The sequence below is a fragment of the Sardina pilchardus genome, chromosome 14 (genome assembly GCF_963854185.1).
Source record: "Sardina pilchardus chromosome 14, fSarPil1.1, whole genome shotgun sequence".
Classification (NCBI taxonomy): Eukaryota; Metazoa; Chordata; class Actinopteri; order Clupeiformes; family Clupeidae; genus Sardina; species Sardina pilchardus.
The window spans coordinates 20,799,652-20,820,597 of NC_085007.1; the positions used below are offsets into that span (position 1 = coordinate 20,799,652).

General features: G+C 45.5%; 1 protein-coding gene across 4 annotated transcripts in view; it reads left to right on the forward strand.

Moving 5' to 3' along the window:
- Window positions 1–20,946, forward strand: part of sfswap (splicing factor SWAP) — an 87,519-nt gene that overhangs the window by 299 nt on the left and 66,274 nt on the right. For 2 of the 4 annotated variants that reach the window (XM_062553738.1, XM_062553741.1), the window contains exons 1-7: window positions 1–51; window positions 1,617–1,780; window positions 5,075–5,206; window positions 7,880–7,953; window positions 10,646–10,871; window positions 11,429–11,529; window positions 13,114–13,300. The exon at window positions 1–51 is cut by the window's left edge and continues 299 nt beyond it. In XM_062553738.1, the coding sequence (XP_062409722.1) occupies window positions 1–51; window positions 1,617–1,780; window positions 5,075–5,206; window positions 7,880–7,953; window positions 10,646–10,871; window positions 11,429–11,529; window positions 13,114–13,300 (935 nt within the window). Of the gene's footprint in view, window positions 1,051–1,616; window positions 1,781–5,074; window positions 5,207–7,879; window positions 7,954–10,645; window positions 10,872–11,428; window positions 11,530–13,113; window positions 13,301–20,946 lie in introns of all 4 variants that reach the window. The other 2 variants (XM_062553739.1, XM_062553740.1) reach the window with 2 other exon arrangements.

Genomic DNA, 20,946 nt, shown 5'->3' on the forward strand with positions numbered 1-20,946 from the left:
AGGCAAACACCTTATCCCATGGATGGGGGACAAGAGCATCATGATTGATAGGTCGGTTGAACAAACTCACAGGGATACATACTTAACCAACTTTGCCTTCCGAAGGGACCTCTTGGATTTCCTTTGCGCAAGGCGCGGTTGTAGCCAATGTTGCAGCTAGCTTGCTAACGTTAGCCCAAACAGAGCCAAAGAGACAGAGAGACTGCGTCCACTTCTAGGGCTCTAACACAGCTTCGCTTTTTAGCTGAAAGAAGACGAAGAGCCTGTAGCATTATTTCAGTGATTTCAAACATGACAATATGCAGCCTTCCTCCCCTGGACATATTTTGTTTACTAGCTAATCACCTATTTGCTAGCATGACATTTAGCTTAAGCCAGTTGGAAAAGGCCTAATTTGTTGTTGTACACCTCAAAAACATTGGCCACACACAAATACTTGCAAAAGATAATCACTAATACATATGTTTGCATTGTTGTCTGTAGGGGAGGCCTGGTGCATCTTGTCTCATGGAAGGAATTTGCTTTGGTTACAGCCTCCTTGAATAGCTGGTTTTATTTTGGTCTGAAAAGTTCACACGTGTTCAGCTGCAAATCACAGCAAATTCCCTTACAAAAAGACACTACTGATGTGAAGCCTATGTGTGAACTAAGGTGGCTCTTCATTAGTCAAACATGTTTGTAAATATGTGTGAGGGGAACCTACCTGGCCTGCCTGCTTTGCCTCATTGAGACCAAAAGGTAACTTCAAACTAAAAAACAGTTTGGTCATGGGTCTGAATGGCTTAATATTGCCAACTAACAATAAATGACTCTCTTGTTTGAGCCACCTTAATCAGCACGGTGCTGTTTCCTGTTCCAAATGTGTATGTATGTGTCTCTCTTATCACATAACCAGACCTTATTTCCTCAGCAAGTATGGCTAAAGGGGTCCCTCCGGCCCCCACATTTGCCACCCCATCTGCGCACTCCTCTCCAAGAGAACTGGAACAGAGAGGTGGAAAAAAGGAGCGAACGCAGGAAAATTTCGTCCATTTGGGTTCTTGCGGATAGGTATTTATGTGCTCGGGCTTGTGTGGATGTTACCTCTTTTTGTTTCTAACAGTAATAATAAAATAAAGACACAAATCGGAATGATGTTAGCTGTCTCATTGGGGTCAGGGTTTCAAGGTGGAATGTTTTTTTGAACCATGTAAAGGTAAGAGGTGAGCCGTTTCTTCTTGTTTTGATTTGTTAGTTTTGTTGCTCTTATTGGTACTCAGGATGGGGACAGGTGAGAGGGCAATAGTTTGGGTTTCAGTCAAACTCCAGTTTTTAGAATGAGGGAGAACAGATTGGTCTGTATGCATCAAGAAGTGCTCCAGTAAGGCTTCTGGCCTTTGCTTCATCCAGGGATTAATACCGTTTTTGCTCTGCATTGTTGAAGGAGTAAAACGTCATGTAGGAGAAAGTAGCTTTGTTTCTGTTTGTTTACCACTTTTTCCATCTGTTCATGTTGTCCAAAGATCCAAAGCCTTCATTTCTTTTATAGGGTCACCCAGAGTGGTGAGTATGTTCTGTTGTCCTTGGCCGCCTGGACGGCTTCCAGTCACTCTCTAACCATGTCCCTCACATTGCAGGTATGACGGACGGGGTCACCTGCATGACCTTTCTGAATATGACGCTGACTCCTGGAACCGAGATTACCAGCTGTCGGAGGAGGAGGCCAGAATTGAAGCCCTGTGTGATGAGGAAAGATACCTGGCTCTTCACACGGATCTCTTAGAAGAGGAGGCCAGACAAGGTGAGTGAGAGCAAAAGAAAAGGGATGGCAAAATTCTTGTTATACGGTTGTCCATTCGATGACACACTAGTTCTTTTTTAAATGAAGGTGAAATAAGATCTTAGAAGTCAGCTGTTCATGGTCATGTAGGTGTCAAAGGAGTCCGGTGTATCAGTCAACCCCTTTCACAGATTCTACTTAATATCTTTAGTTGTGACCTTCACTGGTCAGGCTGGTGGATGTTGTGGTGTATGCTCACAGTGTTAGCACTAGTTCAAAAGAATTATTAAGACTATCGACAAATCTTGTTTTTGAGGATTACTATGAAATTCCTCTTGTTACTACAAAAGACCTCTAGAGTTCCTTAGTTGTATTTGTTTATCAGTTACTTTGATGGTAGGGAACCTTGAATTAAAGACCATGGACTTGCTGCTCTGTTCTCCTCAGTCTTTCAGTCACAGTAGTAAAGGAGATGGACTGATGGAGCCTTGCATCCCTGTGCTGTTTTCTGTAGACACAGACATTTACTCTCTTTTATTCGGACATATTTTCTGAAAAATCTTAGCTGCTATTCCTCTTTTGTGATACAGACAATCTCCAAGGTCAGATACGTTTTTACACCCAATCGATATGGAAAAAAATCAGAATAAAGAACAGTAATACTGTTCAAAAGTAAACAATTCAATAGAAAATAGCGAGAATTATTGATGAGAACTTTGGATGTGGGACTAAAATGACAGTTGGACAGCAGTTATTTTGCCGATTTCTTTAGCATTGAGAATTGGAAGGGGCCCTCATTCAAGCAGGGGTCAGAACATGCAGAACAGCAGCAGAGCCATCATTGACTGCCACGTGCATTCGCACCGGCAGTCTTCAAGTTATTCTGTTTTTCTAACACATTTGGCAATGACAGCAGGGAAGACTTTGACGAGGATGGCATCCATTGGTTAGCCCTTTTCCATAGGCTGAAGGGTAGGACAGATAAGCCAGGAGGTCCTGTTTTCTATTTCTGTTTGGCGTCATTCAGTCTCAGCCACCCACCAACCCTGCTCATGTCAGGGTTTCTCTTAACATCCTGCGCAGGCAGTCTTAACTCTGCTAACCCCACTGCGTCTGCCTATGCCTCTTGATCAGCTTAACAAACCATTTGGCTTACTCGTGGGTCTTTTGCCAGTTCAGTGATTAGACTTACTTGCCCTCATGTTGATTTATTTAAATAATCTATCCCCTGTAGTGAAAGTCATTTCTGTTTATTTATTTGCCACCTCGTCTCTCTCATTGTCTCAGAAGTGTGATGAGTGCAAAATGTAAATGGACTCAGGGTTGTCTGCAGTTATCAGTGGATCTTAATTAGAGGGGTAACGGTCCATAGTGATTAAATGGCCTATCTTGTATAATGCAGCTGACCATTAATGGCTGCGTAGTGGAGAGCAGGGTATGAATGGTGTCCCTGTCACTAAGCAGCAGGGTTGTGCACCAGTCATCGTGGTCATTAACCCACTGCTCAAGACTGAACACACACACACACACACACACACACACACTGATACACACACATATATACACACACACACGAGAATGCGCAGGGCGCTTGTCCTTCAGATAGATCCTCAAACCTTTTTTTGGCTTCAGCAGGCTGCCCATCAGTCTACATTAAGATCAGGCAAAACGTAATAAGCTATATTGATTATGTTAAGTGCGGTTTCGTCCTTACCGCTCTTGTGCCGGCGCTTGGCCGATGGTGATGGAGATTGAAACGGGCCCCGTCACAGTGGAAGCGGATGTTAGGACGGCTCGCGTGACGCGGCCCCATCCGTCATACGCCCTGAGACCTGTCTCGTCAAAGCCAAATGATGTTTGGCAGTTGTCTCTTGTGTAGGCAAACACATGTCAGGCAAGGGGAATATTGAAGAGGTATCTTTAGACTGCTGCACTCCCACCCACTGTATGGCCCTGTCAAGGTCTCCAGTCAAGAGGATATGGATGACTCATGTTCTCAATTTTTTTTTTTAATACCCATCTTTTTCCTAGTTGCTGGTGGTAGGACATTTCCACTTGATAGCTCTTACAGCCACTGGGAGAAAATGTAAATAACGGTAGTTAAGATTTAATAATCCACTTCCATATTCATTCTTGTGGCAGGGCATCTGTGTGGGAATACTCCCAAGCACGCCTACTGCTCCCAATGCAGTCTGGCAGGTTTTATGTAACATCAGTTCTGTTCAAGCCCCTCCTTTGGAAGTTGTTTACAGTAACTTCACTGGTTGTGCATAGTAGTGTCACCTGGGGGTTTCAGCGCAAATCTCCAGTATTTCAGAATTGGCCCTACCTGTTGTTACAAGCTCTCACTGCCGGGCTTGTTTTTGTTTTTAATTTGTCAGGAAACCCTGTCCATGTGTCCTTGGAGTTTGTCCTAATCCGCATCGCCTGCCAACAGTTGCTGTTCTTAGTATGCTGACTCAGGGGCCTGTTTTAAATAGGTGTCTGTTTAGGGACCAGCAAGCTATGACCACTGCTTCATTTTCAGATGCTTGGTAATAAATCACTGATCAAGAGGCATTGTCCTGTTCTCAAGAGAGACTTCGGGGTTACACAATAATGTTTAATCCTTTGGAAAACTCTATTGGACTTTAGGAACTAGGCTATTGTGTAAATACTGCAAGACTGAAGTGAGTTCTCATTTATTATTGAAGAACAATACGCAGCACCGGAGGTTTTCTTAAGGACTCCTCAGCCAAGTTATCTTGGAGGATGCTTGTGACAACCCAAACAAAAAGCTTATCTATAAAATATGACCTGAGTTTGTTTATTCTATCAGAGGCTGGTCAAACATTGAAGCTTCACTTAACCTGACTCATCGAAAAACAACAGTTTGTCAAACAGAAGCACCACTTTTATTAACTATTAGTTACATAAAGCAATGTCTGTTCTGTTAGCCTCTCAAATGTTTCCTCAGCAGAAATATACACTGTATTTATTGTATACAATATTCAAATTGCGTTGAAGAGAATCCATAAAACATGTGTTTTCTTTGTTCTTGCTGTATCTCTGGAAGTGTTATGAATGTGTAATCAGGATTATAGTAATTCACTATTGTTTTGTGATTAGGAGACCAATAACTAAAAAAAAAACCATTCACCAGAGATGTTTTGTTGTGTTCAAGAGCTGTGCTTCTATTTGATTTGTCTTGTGTGTATTTACTCGCCCAAGTAAAGGATTATAACACACCCAGGTGTGTTTGCCTCACACTTCAGGCCCACAATGTGTGTGTGTGTGTGTGTGTGTGTGTGTGTGTGTGTGTCATCTGTTTTTCAGAGGAAGAGTACAAGCGGCTGAGCGAGGCGTTGGCGGACGAGGGCACTTTTAACGCGGTGGGCTACCGCTACAGCGCCGACTACTACGACCCCTCGCAGCCCACCGAGGAGGAGGAGGCCAACAAGGAAGCAGGTGAGAGGACACACGCGCCCACGCCTGCACTCCGCACACACACGCTGGTTCGGGGGGGGGGGGGGGGGGGGACACGGAGAATTACTTCCCCCCTTAAACTCGCCTAGCACGAACTGGAGGCGTGTGGGCCATGTAGTGGGGGATTAGAGGGTGGCAGGTGAGCAGACAGTAGAGGAGGGGACATGGAGGCAGGAGGAGGAGAAGGAGAGGAGGAGGAGAGGAGCAGGAGGAGGAGGAGGAGAAGGAGAAGACAGGGGGCAGGGGAGATGTTACAGCTGAACCTCCCATGTCTGCCTAGAGACGGAGATAAGCGTGTAACCCGCCTCTCCTGTTCCTCTCGCTCTGTCTGTCTCTCTCACAGTCCCTCTCTCTTTTCTTTCGCTCTCCCTGTCTCCCGCTCTTCTTCTCTCTGTCTCTCTCTATGTCTCTCTCTTTTTCTCTCTCTCTCTCTTACACACACAGGTCTTCATGCATATGCACACACGCACCCTCACTTTAATGCATTATAAACCTGGCTGCCATGACTGCTATGTAGATAATATTTCCAAAGCAGACTTGGCCGTCTCCCTTCCTTCCTCTGGCTGTCACGTCCGCACGCCGCTATCCTGACAGACACCCGGCCCTCTCTCTCTCTCTCTCTCTCTCTCTCTCTCTCTCTCTCTCTCTCTCTCTCTCTCTCTCTGTGCGTTGAATACTTCAGCAGTGGCGCTTCCTGGAGCGGGCCCGGGCCCGGGCTCTGTTGTGATGCCCCGCAGGCTGGAGGGAGGTGAGGCAGCGGCGTCGGCGCCGGTGGAGGTGGGGGGGGCCCCTGAGCGGAATGAGAAGCAGACACTCTGCTCTGCATGCACCAGCCCCTCTCACTCGCTCTCCCGCTCTCTCTGCCCTCCCCCCCCCCCTCCCCGTCTGCCCGGCTCCGCTCTTAGGCTTAACGCCGCGAAGCTCTCCTTCCTTTTTGTCCAACCATTACACGCCAAGTGCTACAGCTGTTACGTTCTCTCTGAGAAAGCCATATAGCTGTGAAATAACAAAATAGAGAAATCACAGAATCCTCCTCTTGTTTCCCACCTACAGCTTTATCAGCAGTGCTTTCTGTGCTCGAGCTCAGCCAGGTTTAAACTAAGGCCGGTCATTCTGGACGGAAAAGGCAATAATGTCACCTGGAGCCGTGCGGATATGAAATTGCCGCTGGTCTGTTTCGGCGCTTATTTGTTATGTTTATGAGGTGCACCTGGATCATGTTAATTCATACCTTTGCCCTCCCAACCGGCCCCCAACCACTCCACCAGAATCCCCATCAACATGTTTTTTTTTTTTTTTCCTTCTCCCAAAGTCCAGCGCCTGAGGTCATTGGTCTAATTGAGTGGCTGGCGAGTGAGGCCCAGAGCTTGCCAGTGGCGGTAGAAGTCTCCGGTAACAAAGTTATCCGTCAGCGTGGCTTCTGGTATTGGCAGCGCAGCTGTCGAGAGACCTGTACTTTACCGAGGAAGGCCGGGAGCTGATTGCCAGCTGTGAGCCGCCCCGTGCGTTTTTAAATGCAGCTCGACGGGGATCAATCAGAAAGCCTTTTGGCGAGGCCAAAGCACAGGCCACCTCGCCGTTACGGGAAATATATGACAACCTTTTCACGGCGCAACATGGCTTTTTGGTAACTATCTTGCCAAACGGCACTAGTTAGCAGGCTTTCAGCAGTGCTTAACATTGGTATTGGTGTTGGTGTTTTTTAAATGCCTTTTGGGGCGTTAGCTTGCTAGTTATTTCGACCAGAACGCCTTAGTGCTACTTTATTAAAAAAGTCTGGATTGAGTGAACACGTAGCAGGGGCCCCATCTCCCCATGACTGGTGTCGGAACTTAAGTGGTCGATGGGATTGGTCCTCCACGCCCTCAGCAGGGGCCCCGGATCGTTAGCGCTCGACGCCCTGGGCTTGACCACACGTCGGGCCTCTTCATAAACTGATTTGGGCAGCTCGAGCTCCTGCAGGCCACGGTGCAGTCACCATGATGTGTATGAAAGGGAGAGCGAGAGAGAGAGAGATATTAGGGAAGTTTCAGGAAAGAGAGACACGGTAGAGCGAGGACAGATGCTTTTTGCTAAGGTTGGCAGAGTTGGCACTAATGCACCAGTTGCATTCATGCCAGGAAAAGCTTCTACCCCATCCCATCTACAGCTACCAGTGCATCTACAACATGAAAATTTCATTCCCAATTTCCAGCTGACCTATCACCCATTGTTGCTGACACAGGTGTGTGTGTGTGTGTGTGTGTGTTCTGAGTGTGCAACTGCAAGAGAGAGAGAGGGTGTGTGTGTGTGTGTGTGTGTGTGTGTGTGTGTGTGTGTGTGTGTGTGTGTGTGTGTGTGTGTGTGTGTGTGTTCTGAGTGTGCAACTGCAAGAGAGAGAGTGTGTGTGTGTGTGTGTAGTGAAGATGTGTTTGTGTGGAACAGATAGGGCCTGGCTTGATTGCTGGAGTCCCTAAACAAAGTTTGATGGGAACGGCTGCTGCTCAGAAGAAAGTTCCGGTAACTAAAAGTGAAGCTTTAAGTGCAGGAGGAATTCCGTGGCGGCGGGGGAGGATGCGTCGCCGTCGCCTCGCGTCACGTTGCCAGTTGTTGAGTCGCTCTGTTATTGTGCTCTGCTCCACTGTCTGCCCCTGATTGGCTGTGCTCTTCTTCCAGCAGAAGCACAGGAGGACAGCGAGGAACCCTTTGTAGCCCCCCCAGGCCTCCTCATACCCCCCGATGTGGAACTGGTAAGCACACACACACTCACACAGACAGATAAACACACACACAGATAAGCACACACACTTAAGGTATTAATTATCACCTCAGTATGTCAGAATAATTGCACTGTGTTTGGTCCGAGGAGCTCTTGAGGCAATTCAGATCCACTTTATCTTCTGACTGGACACTGAAGTTAAAAGTAATTTAGATTATAGTGGATATTTAAAAGTCATTGAGATCATAGTGGATAGTGGGTAGTTAAAAGTCAATAAGATCATAGTGAATTGTGAAATGTTTATCTTGTGTGATGCATTACCTGCTGTCTCACTTATCAGAAAATACAAAGAAGAGGCCTTCACAGTTTGGGTTTGGAATAGAAAGGCAGCATTAATCATTTGTCATCCTTCATAGACAGAAACCTCTTTTTGTCTGCCCCATTAGTTTGCAGCATGGTTGTGTTTTAGTGTGTTTGTCCCCAAACTGCTCCCTCTTCCTTTTAATGTAAGAGCTGAGCAGAGATGGGCAGGATTTAGGAGAACGTAGGGAGCAAGCTTAATGCTTGCCCTGGCCGCTGAAGATCCTCCAAGTTAGGGAGTGTGCTTGCCACCCATCTGATTCAACCTTCCCTCCCCCTCAAACATTTTCACAGGCCCTTCTGCCACACACACGCACACACACACACACACACACACACAACAAACACACACACACACACACACACACACACACACACACACACACACACACACACACACACACACATACACACACACACACAGAGTGAGAGGGAGAGCTCTGCCCCTTTCATCTGCCGGCAGCTTGTATGCAAGGCGGTGAGTCTTTCATCTCGGTGTGCTGATTGGGAGCCTACTCATGCAGACATAAACACACACACACACACACACACATACACTAGCACACACATGATGCGTCACGACTGGGATCCCGCAACTATCTTTGAGCAGTTGCCTTTGTTTTGCCTCTTCTCTGGAGATTCCCCTTCCCTGTCACTAGAGCTGGGGACTCCAGCAGCTGCCCCCCTCCCTCTCCTCTCCTCCTCCTCCTCTCCTCTCGTCTCTGCTCTTCCCTCTCTTCTCTCTCTCTTCTCCCTCCAGGCGCTTCTACTTTTCCTTCATTCCTCACCTGCGCGTGTAGTTTGTTCTCTTCTTCTTCTCATGTTTTGCCTCGCTCCTCTGCCCGACCAATGAGATTTTGATTAGGGCACCGGCTCAACCTTCAGCGGCGCCAGATTGAAACACCCAATTAGTTTTAAGCTGGTTAGGTTCTACAAATGTTCGCTCTGAATTATTTATCTTCCCTGCCTCTCTCTCTCTCTCTCTCCCTCTCCCTCTCTCTCTCTCTGTTTCACTCTTTCTTTCTCTCTCTCTCTCTCTCTCTCTCTCTTACTCACTCATTCTCTTTCTTTCTCTCCCTCTCTCTATCTTTTGCTTGCACACTCTTTTTCTTTCCCTCTCTCTCTGCTGTTTTTATTGTGAGCCTCCAGCAGCTGCTGTGTAGAATCCTTACTAGCCTGACTGAGGAGACTCTTTATCTTTCTAATGGCAAGTTTATTTGATGCTGTGGTGGATGACTCCTCCATCTCCCTCCCTTCCTGTTTTCCTCCCTGCATCTCTTTCCACATTTCTTTTTCTGCTTCTGCACTGTCCTGTTCTCTTTCCTTATCAGCCTCCAGGGCTTTCCAACCAGTGGATTTTTTCTTTATTTGTAATTGGCCTGTGTGGATACCTTGCTCTGAATTCTGCATTTTCTTTCTTTCATATTCATATTGTGTGTGTGCGTGCGTGTGTGTGTGGTACAGTTGTGTGGTTTTCATTTAAAGTCGCTACTCTTTGCCCAACGACATCTTTACTACACCTCCAGCACAACATATCACCAAGAACATCAAAACAACCAGTTAGGCGACAAATCAGGCCCGGGCTCCACGCGATCATCACTTAGCCTGCCGCGGTCATGAATTATTGTAAATGGGAAGCCTTTAGCGAGCCTCCAGGGCCCCCTTTTTTTTGTGCTTTTCCGCTGGATTTACGGGACGCGAGCAAGGGGTCTATATTACGGAGAATTCCTCCCTGCGTGCTGTGGCTGAGGTACGGGGATCAGACAAGGCACGAGTCGTGAGTGATGAATACTGCATGCAGCAGCTGCCGCCGCGGTCTCTCAATTTAAGTTACCTCGGGTCAGTCTCGCGTCTCGTACGGAGATCCGAGCGGCACAGCGGTTTTATGGCGCCATTACAGACCATCATTTCAGCCACCGGATACCACCTGCATCTCATTTATGTAGGTGGCTGTTGCACACTCACACACTCACACATAAAAACACTCACACACACACACACACTCACTCACACTCACACAATTGAGATAGGAGGGTAGTCAGCGAGATGAGTCATGAGTCAGTCACTGAATGTCAGCCAATCAGTGGCAGGGACATTGTGACATGGCACAGAAAGACGGGTTGAAGAATTGGCAATTGATCATTGAAAGACAGCAAATTATTGTTCTCTAGTAGTTTGTATAGATAAACCAAAGCTTATTATTGCTCTTTCAAGTGTAGTGCACACAGTTTGTGACTCTACCAAAGCAATTTTCCTGTTGGTGTCTTTAGCAAACAACAGTGTTTTTATGTCATTGTTTGGTGTCTTCTTTAGCAAACAACAGTGTTTTATGTCCTATTGTTTTCATTGTCTTTTCCCTGCAGCCAGCCACCATAAAGACCCATGCCATCATCGAGCGCACGGCCAACTTTGTGTGCAAGCAAGGCGCCCAGTTTGAGATCGTGCTGAAAGCCAAGCAGGCCAAAAACTCCCAGTTTGACTTCCTGCGCTTCGACCACTACCTGAACCCCTACTACAAGCACATCCTCCGCGCCATGAAGGAGGGCCGCTACACGCCCGTCTCCGACAACCAGCACGGTCCGCAGCAGGGTGAGCCGCGGAAAAAAACACTTTGCTATCGCGTTCTAATATCACTCACACTTTTTCACCTTCTCGCTTCTCTCACATTTCTTTCCTCTCACATTTCTGTCTATTTGAGATATTCTCTTTTTCTCCCAAAACGAATCATTTTTTTTACTGTCGGGAATGAATAAGCCTAAAGTCATTGTTGCTTAAGGGAACAGGTACGACATGTTAGGTATTGACTTTACATCAGCATTTTTCTAAGGTCGGCTGAGTATTGATTTAAAGAATAAATCTCTCACACACATATTCAACCACACCGTCGAGACTATCGGAGGTCATCCAATGTTAACAAGCTGTAATATTTTCTGTGCGTCTGGAACTAATGTCTCTTAACACTCTGAAACAGCGCTATTACGTGTGATTAGTGGTGTGTGCTGTCTCTACTAGCGTCTGATTACTGGCCTTATTCATCCTCAGAGGTCTAATATTCTCTCTCTCTCTCTCTCTCTCTCTCTCTCTGTGTCTCCCTCTGTGTCTCTCTCCCTCCCTCCCTCTTCCCCGCCCTTCTTCTTCATCCACAGACACACAGTCCGATGACTCTGATGATGATGGTGACGGCAGCTACCTCCACCCCAGCCTCATGGCACCCAAGAAGTGCTCTCGGCTGGAGGAGCTGATGAAGGTATAAGCCTCCCTCCAGCTGGACCACAATCCTCCACAACCCCAACCCCCCCACCCACAATCCTCCACAACCCACCCTACCCCACCCCTTAGGACTCAGTCTCAAACTATCACTGTCTACTTATTTCAACTCCCCAAGGTCAAATATGGCCTCTGTGTATCCCCACTGTTAACTACTCAGCGTGGACAAATTAAAATCAGGGCCATGTCCACTCCTGTTGTGGTCTTGATCTCTTGCCATCCTTTTGATAAACAAAATCAAGCAACTTAAAAGTGATTCTGTCATCTTATCTATTACAAACATCCTCCCCCTGCCGCTCGAAAAGCCTCTTTGTTATCTTAGACTCACGTGTCCTGTCCACGTCCTTCTTTGGAAGCACACCGGGGATCGGGGGGCGTTTCAGTGTCCGGTGGCGGCCGAGAGAACCCGTCGGTGCGGATCACCATGACACTGCCTCATTACTCTTCCGCAGCCCACGTCCCTCTCTCTTTTTTTATCCCTCCATTCCTCTCCTCTTTCATCCCTCCATCCTGCCCAAAGCCCGTGCGCTCAGCCTTCTGCATTTGCATTTTTCATGGGCTTTAACTGCTCACTAATTGCAGCCACAGATTGGCTTTCACAGTGTTCGCAAGAAGGCACACTTTCTCTCTCCCAAAATGGACAGCATATTGCTGTTAAGTCGTACCAGTCCAAACGTAATTGGGCCTGATATCAAAGCATTCAACTTCAAAGCACTTAAGATTATGTATTTTTTTTTCCTCCTCCCATATTTATTGTAGAATGAGAAGTAGGAAGAGGTGGTGTTTTTTTTTTCTTCCTCTTACACTTTTTTTCCCCCATCACCTGATTATATATTCTGTACATTTAGCCCATGTCAGACTCTGTCATTTTGCAGTGTGCAGCACAAAGTATTCTATCAAGATAAAAAGGTTCTTGCATAAACCAACCTATCAGATCTTTCATCCAAATTAAACAAACTCTGTTTTTGTTTCCCTTTCCCCAATATGAAAGAAGTGTTGTTTTTTCTCCTTCTGTTGCTCCCTAAACTGTTGATGGGAGTTAGAAAAGATAGGAGAGCCAGGCTTGGCACTCTAGAGGATGATTCTCATCTTCAAAGTGAAGAAAAGCTATTTTTCATTTTATATTTGTAACTTTTTAAGGCTCAAAAGCATTTTAGAATTGTATTTGTTGGTCTGTTGGACTGTTTTGAAAGTCCTCTGCATGACTAAGGAGGTTTTGTTTAAGAAAATCCATAATAAATGAAGCCTTGATGTGATGGCAACAGTTTTTGACCTTGACATAACATTGCCAGTATCATTTTAATGGCACTTCTTATTTTCATACTTTGTTGCAATACACACAGTTTTTAGTTTGTTTATTATTGTGCTTCTCAACCAGAAGGGGACCCTGAGACCAAATCTCGTTAATGGTGCCTATACGTATTGTTGTTGAGCCTCACCATTGATTAGTGCCTTGAGCCTTGACTTATCAAAGCTGTCCTAAAACCCTGTTCCACACTGGTACTTCAACACCTGGGTTGTCTACTCCTGGTGTCTCTCTCTAACGCCTGCGTCTGCTTTGCAGCCCCTCAGGGTCATTGATCGGGATCACCCGTTGTTGGCGCTGGTCATCAAAGCCCAGCAGGAGAAGAATGGCGGTGCTGCAGCTGCCGCCCCTGCACCTGCACCTGCACCTGCACCTGCACCGGCCCCACCCACAGTAGAGGAGACCCAGCCTGCACCGTCCACTCAGGCAGAGTACCCCGCCGATCGTGAGTAGAGCTTCTTTAGAACTGCCCACCCTGGGGAAACTAGGCTGGCTGAACCCTGCCTGAACTGCCGGCGAATTTGGATTTCGCCCGGCAGCTCAGGCTGGAAACCTGCACATCTTTCTCCTCTGTTCGCTGTCAGAACCTTTGGCGCCGATTCGAAAGTAGCTTATCGAAAAGACACACGGGATCGTTGGTCTGATTGGTTGAAGGACTGTCCAAGCGTACAGAGTCATTTGAACGATGCTGATTGATCACACCTCCCCATACTAATGTTCAATCGTCAAGATTGATTTTAGTATGGTGATAGCCAGACTATGTGAAAACGAGAAGCCCAAGCAAATCGTTATTGTGACCTGTGAGGTTCAAAGGTCAATTGTGTGGGTATAGTTAAAGTAGTAGTCTATTAACGTAATGGCTTAATGTGCACGAACATACGCCAACTGTTAAACTGCGTCACACTGGTACTCTGATACCATCTGTGTGGATTTAGCAAGGGACGCTTGAATGCTAGTGTGATGGGGAAGGTTGTCTTTTTATTTTGCCTATTCCATACGACATATTTAAAAAATATGCATAACACAATGTTGGAAAGGGACAAGAAATCAAGATTAGGACATTTCTGTGCACAGTGTAGTAGCAATTTCTTTGTTTACTTTGTGTGCTGCACAGAGATGGTCAGCATTTGTCATAATATATGAAGTCATAAAAAAACACTGAAATCCGCTGAAGTATGGAAATGCTGTTCAGATGAAGACTTTCATACAGAGTAAAAAGCTACCTTCAAATCTTAAGCTTTAACAGGAGCTGCTAATCACCAGGTTTAACACAGTGAAATGCGTTTTGGGGGGAGGGTCATCACTTTTCAAACCTCACATTCAGCACCTTGCCATTTACAGGCCAGCCAGTCTGTGGAAATGTTTTCAGATTGCAGGGGATTATGAGCAAATCTTCACTTAGCATAGCTTTTCACTCTCGGAGCCAAACTTGATAATTAGCTTGTATGCAGAGAGAATGCCCCCACAGCAACTTCTAGTCCATTCATCTAGGCGCATGCAATCTATTACCTCTTACCACTCTGGTAGTATCTGCCTAGAGTGCTGTTTGGCCTCCGGCACCTTGACAATGGTGTCTATTGATTTTAATGTTGCTTTTCCAGCCAAGGATGTCTTCTGAAAGGACATTTGTGAAATCAGCTGAGGTGACACAGCTGAGGTCCTAAAATTTATTATCAGCTTGAATAAAGATATTTTTTCTGAATTAGACTCCGTGACCTGATATGTCAAGGAATTCAGTTCCCTGTTCAAAGCACCAAGCATTCATGCAACCGGAACCGTTTTTGTGTGCCTCATTGAATTGGGTCGGTCGACCGTTCGGACAACGTTCATCTGGTCACATAGACCTCTTCAAACGGGACATTTTTTACTCCATCTACGTCATCCGGTCTCCTTGCTTTCAGTCCATTCTTTCAGAGAATGCAAATTCCCCAGGAAGGAGAGGAGTTTGACTGTTGGCAAAGCCTTTTGGGGCCACTGAGATCAGAGTACAGTTCAATGGCATGGCGAGAGATTTGCTCGTTACTCATATCTGTTGCTGTCCTTCACTGTCTCCTATGAAAAGGGAGCTTAAATTCCTTTGTGTGTGGTTATTAGCAAATTTTTTGAAAGCATTTATATACATGTTTTGTTGGGAAAATGTGTCCCATTCATCTTGTTGAACGGGAATGTAAAGGATATAAATGCATGTCGCCACTTCCTGTTAAGAGCTGACTTTTGTTTGTGTCATTGAGATGGCTTATTTACTGGTGCATCACATTCAGTAGAGAAGATGCTTCTGAATAGACTGCCGAGGACGTCCTTGAGATGGGAAGAAGGGTAGCGGAATGCTTTGTCTGAATGCAGTGGAAGAAAAGGACAAAGATCTTAACCTGACTGACTTGTTTTGAGAACAAATATTATCCCGCAAAAAGCACTCAATTCAGGCTCATCGCCATTAATTGGGCAATCTTCATGTGATAAGAGGGTTGTTGAAGTTCATTCAGCTACTGTAGGGCTGCACAATACATCCTCTCATTTCATTGACAAGTCAGGGGAATTCAATCAATTGTCATACTGTAACATTTTTATTTACAAAGAAAACTTCCATGGATCTCTCTTTCTTTGACCAACCTACTTGAAAACCAGACTCTTGGGCGTCTGTTGCATACAGCAGTAGCCGGGGCAGAGAGAAATGCGATTCATTTGGTCTGGAATGTGGAATCCAAGCATCACACCACATTCACACGCAAATGCAATATTAGCGTTCCTTGAAACTTTGAGGGCTTGTCCTTCAAGCTAATATGTTTACCAAGAAAGAATTATAATTTGAAATGTAGCATTACAAACCAAGCCTTTCAGTCACAGCATCGACTAGGACATCAGTTTGGTGCTTTGAAACTAATTGTGTAGCGTTAAAGTTCAAGAAGGGACAATTTGCTCATAAAAAAAAGCCTTCAGAGTGTTTTTTTTAATACAGATGCACTCACCCCAAAGTCACCCCAGTCATTCTTAAGTTGTTTTCATATTGCAATATAGATAGCAGGGAAAGAAATGGCAATGCCAGTTTTTGTTACATTATGCAAGCCCAACTGTCAGTGACTAAATAGTAGCTGTGGTCTTGCATCCACTAATGTGTGCAGAAACGACAGTGATGGTGTCTTACAATGTCCTGTTTCAATGTAAGCTTAACCTTGCATAAGAAGAGCAATCTGAGTACACTTAGTTGTTCCCTTTTAAATAGGCAATCTGTTACTCCAATGAATCTCCATTTAAAGGTACAATGATATGGCGATGGTGCGAGTGTAATAACAATCTGTCAGGCAAAGTAGAGAATGTTTGAGCCCAAGCTTGCATCCACAAGATGAGTTTGGTTTGTGTATCTTAAAGGTCAATGCTTGAACAGGGAGAAAAGAAAAGACTATTAGTCTTCCATACACGTGTGTGCCTCCGTGACTCTCTCAGCTGTTAACACACAGAAACAGACAGCAAGACCAGAATGCCCCATGCCCAAAAGTACTGCATAAAAACACACACACGTTTCACAGTAGCGCGCACACACACCCCATCCTGTGGATTTTGGGCTTTTTATGTGAGTTGGCACCCGTGCATACTTCCATGGTGGTGCTTGTGACATTTTATTTTCAGATACAATGTACTACTGGTGAGCCCTCATGTTGAATCGTGTCAAGGACAAGTGTGAGTGAGTTTCGGGGGGCTTCTTAATGTGCTCCATTTTCTACGTGATGCTTTTCTTCTCCCTATTTGCCCTGCATTTAGAGGGTCAGGACGGATGAAAGTTTCTCAACTACTTTGGAGGTTGACATAAGCCTGGAGAGCAGGGCGAATGGAAAGATATAGGCCAAAATGTGTGTCTGTCGAACTATGCAGATCTCAGCCATATCCCACTCAGTTGTCTCTATTAGCATGACACAGAGATATGTGAAGAAATTCCTGCTTGCAGTGAACAGACGTGTCGTAGCCTTACCAGCGATTTCAGTCCCTTTTAGCACCTTCACGTCACTTCAAAAGGAAAAGTTTCTTCATGCTCCAGAAAATCGAGCCCCTCTGCATTGCATGACATCTTTTCTGTCTGTGGTTCCTTCACACAAATTCCAGGCTTGAGAGGATCAAAGTTGAAGCAGCTTTTTTTCCTTTTTTTTTTTTAGACTAAATATCCCCCTATTTGTGCATCGGGACGAGTTGAGAAGGGGATCAGACTGCCTTCTGTGAGGTCCTGATTCCTGCTGGAGACGCATTGTCTGTCTTTCTTTGCCCCAATCACACAGTTTTGCACTATTGATCACACATGGCTTTTCAGGGCTTAAACTACTTTGATGATGTTGTGGTTAGTCCTTTGAGTCCAAAATGGTCTGGTGTACTAAAACTGACTCTGACAGATTTCTCCCCCTCAGAAACACTTTAAAAGCCTTATCTTTTAAGGCCTGGAAGGAAAGAGCATTAGTTCATCTGCTTCTCCTTCAACCCGCCGAAGCAGTGACCACTGAAATATGATTTCCGGGTCAGGGCCATTTTTTTTTTGTGCCAGTTAATTAAATTTTCCTACAGTGAATGTAGGTTTATTTCGACCCACTGAATGGAGTGGAGATAGCGATTGAAATTGACCCCCTTCACGCTCCATATCCGTAAATTGATGCCTCATCTCCATGGTGTGGGAGTTCGGTCAGATGATGTCCTGACCCAGAATCGAGCTCGTAAGTCAGCGGGGCAAGCTCTTCCTCTTCTTCCTCCTCCTCTTCCGCCTCCGCCGCAGCCCTCTGTGTAGCCAGGCGTGGGACCTCTGACCCCTTCTCTCGGGGGTCATCCCTAACGCAGGCCACTATGCCTCGTTAGACCCCTCTGCATGGTCAGTCATAAATACCGAGGATGCATTTGCTTATTGGTGCTGATGCAGCTGCAGCTGTCCGTGGTCTCACTGCTCCTAGTACCAAACCACTCAGCTCCCTGATGATGCCAGCCAACCCTCGCTAGGCCGTCAGAATGGGAATAGGAGAATAGCGCATGTCTGGGTTTACTTGCCTTTTGTCTGCTCGCTTCACTTGGCAGAACTAAATCCCCCAACTTTCAGTCGTGTGATCATTTAGACGACAGGTGTTGGAGGCTGGAGAGAGCCAAGAGAAACTTGATCCGGGCTCTGATGGTGAGGCAGTCAGCTGGCAGTGATGGTACCCCGGCAGCGCAGGGGCAGTTTTGCTTTGTGCCTGATGGCACCATACCCCCCACCCCCTCTCCTCTCCTCTCCTCTTGCTTCTGCTGCTCGTCCTAGTTTGTTTTGTTGTGTGCATTATTTTGGGTAAAAAAAAAAATCCTTCATGCCCTGGAGGTTCCCAGAGGAGCTCAAGGTTGAAGTCGCATACCTTAGCTTTCTGCAGGCCTTCCGTGCTCAGTGATCTGATGCTGGGAGACTGCGTCTCACAGAGTTACTGCTGCAGACTTCTTGTTGAGAGAAACCACTTGTCCCCCAAACAAGACCTTGGTCTGGTACATAAGACTCCGCTCAGATACAAGTGTGCAAATTACTGTGCATGTGCTTATGGCTGTTTCTTTCTTTGTAAATTGACTAATTGATTTACAGACGTTCCACTATCTTAAGACCATTTGCTTAAAAAAAGGTGTAGCTCTGGTCTTATGGGACGTCATTGAGAAATATTGCAGTTTAAGTGCTTTACTCTTGATAAGTATTTGAGAAAGATCTGGCCTTTGTGCATAGATCCCTCAGTACTATCACAAGGAATTTGACATTTCGTCCGGTGTATTATTAAACGACTCGTGCTGAAAAGAAAGGGGGGGAGATGTCAAGAGGCTCCCAAAATTAAATCAATATTAATGCTTTAGTAACTCCATGGCAGCACAGTACATGCAAGTAAAGTGGCTCTGGAACGACGAAAGCAGAATGAGATTGGCAGAGACGTGGAACATTTCCACCTCACGTTGCGGGATCCCTCGTGGCCCGTCTCTAACAGCCTCTGTTCTCTCCGGACGACCTCGGGATCTCTGGATCTATCTATCCGGGAGCTGCATCCCAGCGGAGGCGCATGCCTATTTGCTACATGAAATGAAGAAATGTGACTGTAGCCAGGCGTGATGGATTGATACGAGGCCTCTTGACCTACTGTGTGGAGCGATCCGCGTTCTTCACTGCTGTACGCAAGCAGCCAGTCGACCGCTAACAATAGGACTTCAGTCGAGCACCACAGCTGCAAACAAGAGTCACTGAGTCCGTCATGTTTCACTCGTATTTGTTTTTGTTTTTCTTTTCTTGTTTGATTACAGTCTCTCTTCCACCGCCTTCCTGCTCTTGCTATCGATTATCAGTTTTTCTTTCCTCACTGGCGTTTCGTTCTCTCTTTTTTTTTTTTTGTCGGTCTCAATTTCTCTCTTCAGTTCTAATGGATGAGCAGAGCTGATATGTATTGCCCCTGTGCCAGACTCGGCGTGAGAAAGTGGGAGAGGGGGGAGGTGAGCGATCGGTTGAGGCAGAAATGTGTTCATCAGTCCTCTGGAGATAGAGGATAGAATAAACATGCTAATGTCACACAGAGAACTCCCTTGAAATGGAGCTCCACTTTCTTCTCGTTTATCAAAAGGAAAAAATCTTGATCCTCACTATCACTCCCTCATACACTATAAACATCCCATTTTGGCCAAAAAATTATTGGCAACAAGATGTACATCTACAAGTAGCACATGTTACTAGTCTATGGGTTCCTTTTGCTGTACGTTGTTCCCAGTGCTGTTTGTCCCTTTTTCCTCTTTTGTTCCCTCAGGTGCTCTGCTTGCAACAGCCTTGATTGGCAGCACCTGGCAAGGTGATTGATTGGTCGCTAAATGATGCAGTCGCTGATGAGAGGCTTTTGGTGTGGGGACTGCTGGCTATAATACTGCCGCTCATCCTGGGATTTTGTCTCGTCTTTGATTTGGGCTTTGTGTTGTTTAGTGTCTTATAATTGTGTGTCTTAATGTTAATAAATTCCACTGGTTGGGTACATTTTAAAAGGTGTTATTATGATTTATTTAGGATTCAGGGTCAGTGGTCGGTTTTTGTTTACCCCTAGAGCCACCTAACAGTGTGGTGTAGCACATATAGTGTAGTGTACTGTAGTGTGAACACAAGTGACATTGTCTCTTGGTGGAGTTGTTCATTTTATGCATGAGCATAACAAAAGGATCTTCCGTGCATTTTTGTTAGGCTCTCAGTGGTTCCTCTAGTTGTTCTCCTTGAGAACCGGATGTGAGTCACTGATTTCTCAGCGTGTGCAAGAATCAATTAAGAGACCACAAGAATTGTGGTAGAGGGGTAGGGAACAGATAAGTTATTTATGGAAGCCGGTTTGAATTCAGAACAGCGTGTTGCCAGTTCGCCTAGCTGGCAACTTCAAATTGCGATTCGCCTCCAACTGGGATGTTCAATGTCCCCACTCATCCATTTCTGTTTCGTTCTTCTATTTTCTAAAACTGTTAATTTTAGGCACTGGGATTGATGTAGCTATCTGTCAGTCATGATTTCCCTCTTTATACCCGGTGCATAAGCATTTACAGGGTTTTTGGAGACTCTCTCCTAAAACCAGTGAACGTGAATAGGGGGAAAAAAGGAGGATGCAGGTTCTTGATTTTCCTGCTGGAGTTTCAGAGGGCCATTTAGACAGTTGAGGATGGATGAAACACATGTCTGATAGCTGTAATGAGAGGCTTCGGGGACATAAACATTGAGAGGAGAGGCACAGGCTATATCTACTTTACATGTGTCACATCCTGCACAATCTGATCGTAATTACTTTTGGAGGCCTGGAACAAAAGGCAGATTTATCCTCTTTTTCTCCCTTTTATCCCTCGTTTCTTTTTATCCTTTTGCTTTTCCATCCCCTTTTTTTTTTTTAATCTTTCACTGACGGGTAAATTTAATTAAGCAAACCGTGATCCAGACGTCAGATTATTTTAAGTTTCTTTCTTATATCAACATCAGGATTTGTATTTTTTTTTTTTCATTGTCTGTTCAGATGGGTGTGTGTATAGATGAAATGTACCCACATGAATATGAATGTATGTACAATGTGTGTGTGTGTGTGTGTGTGTGTGTGTGTGTGTGTGTGTTTG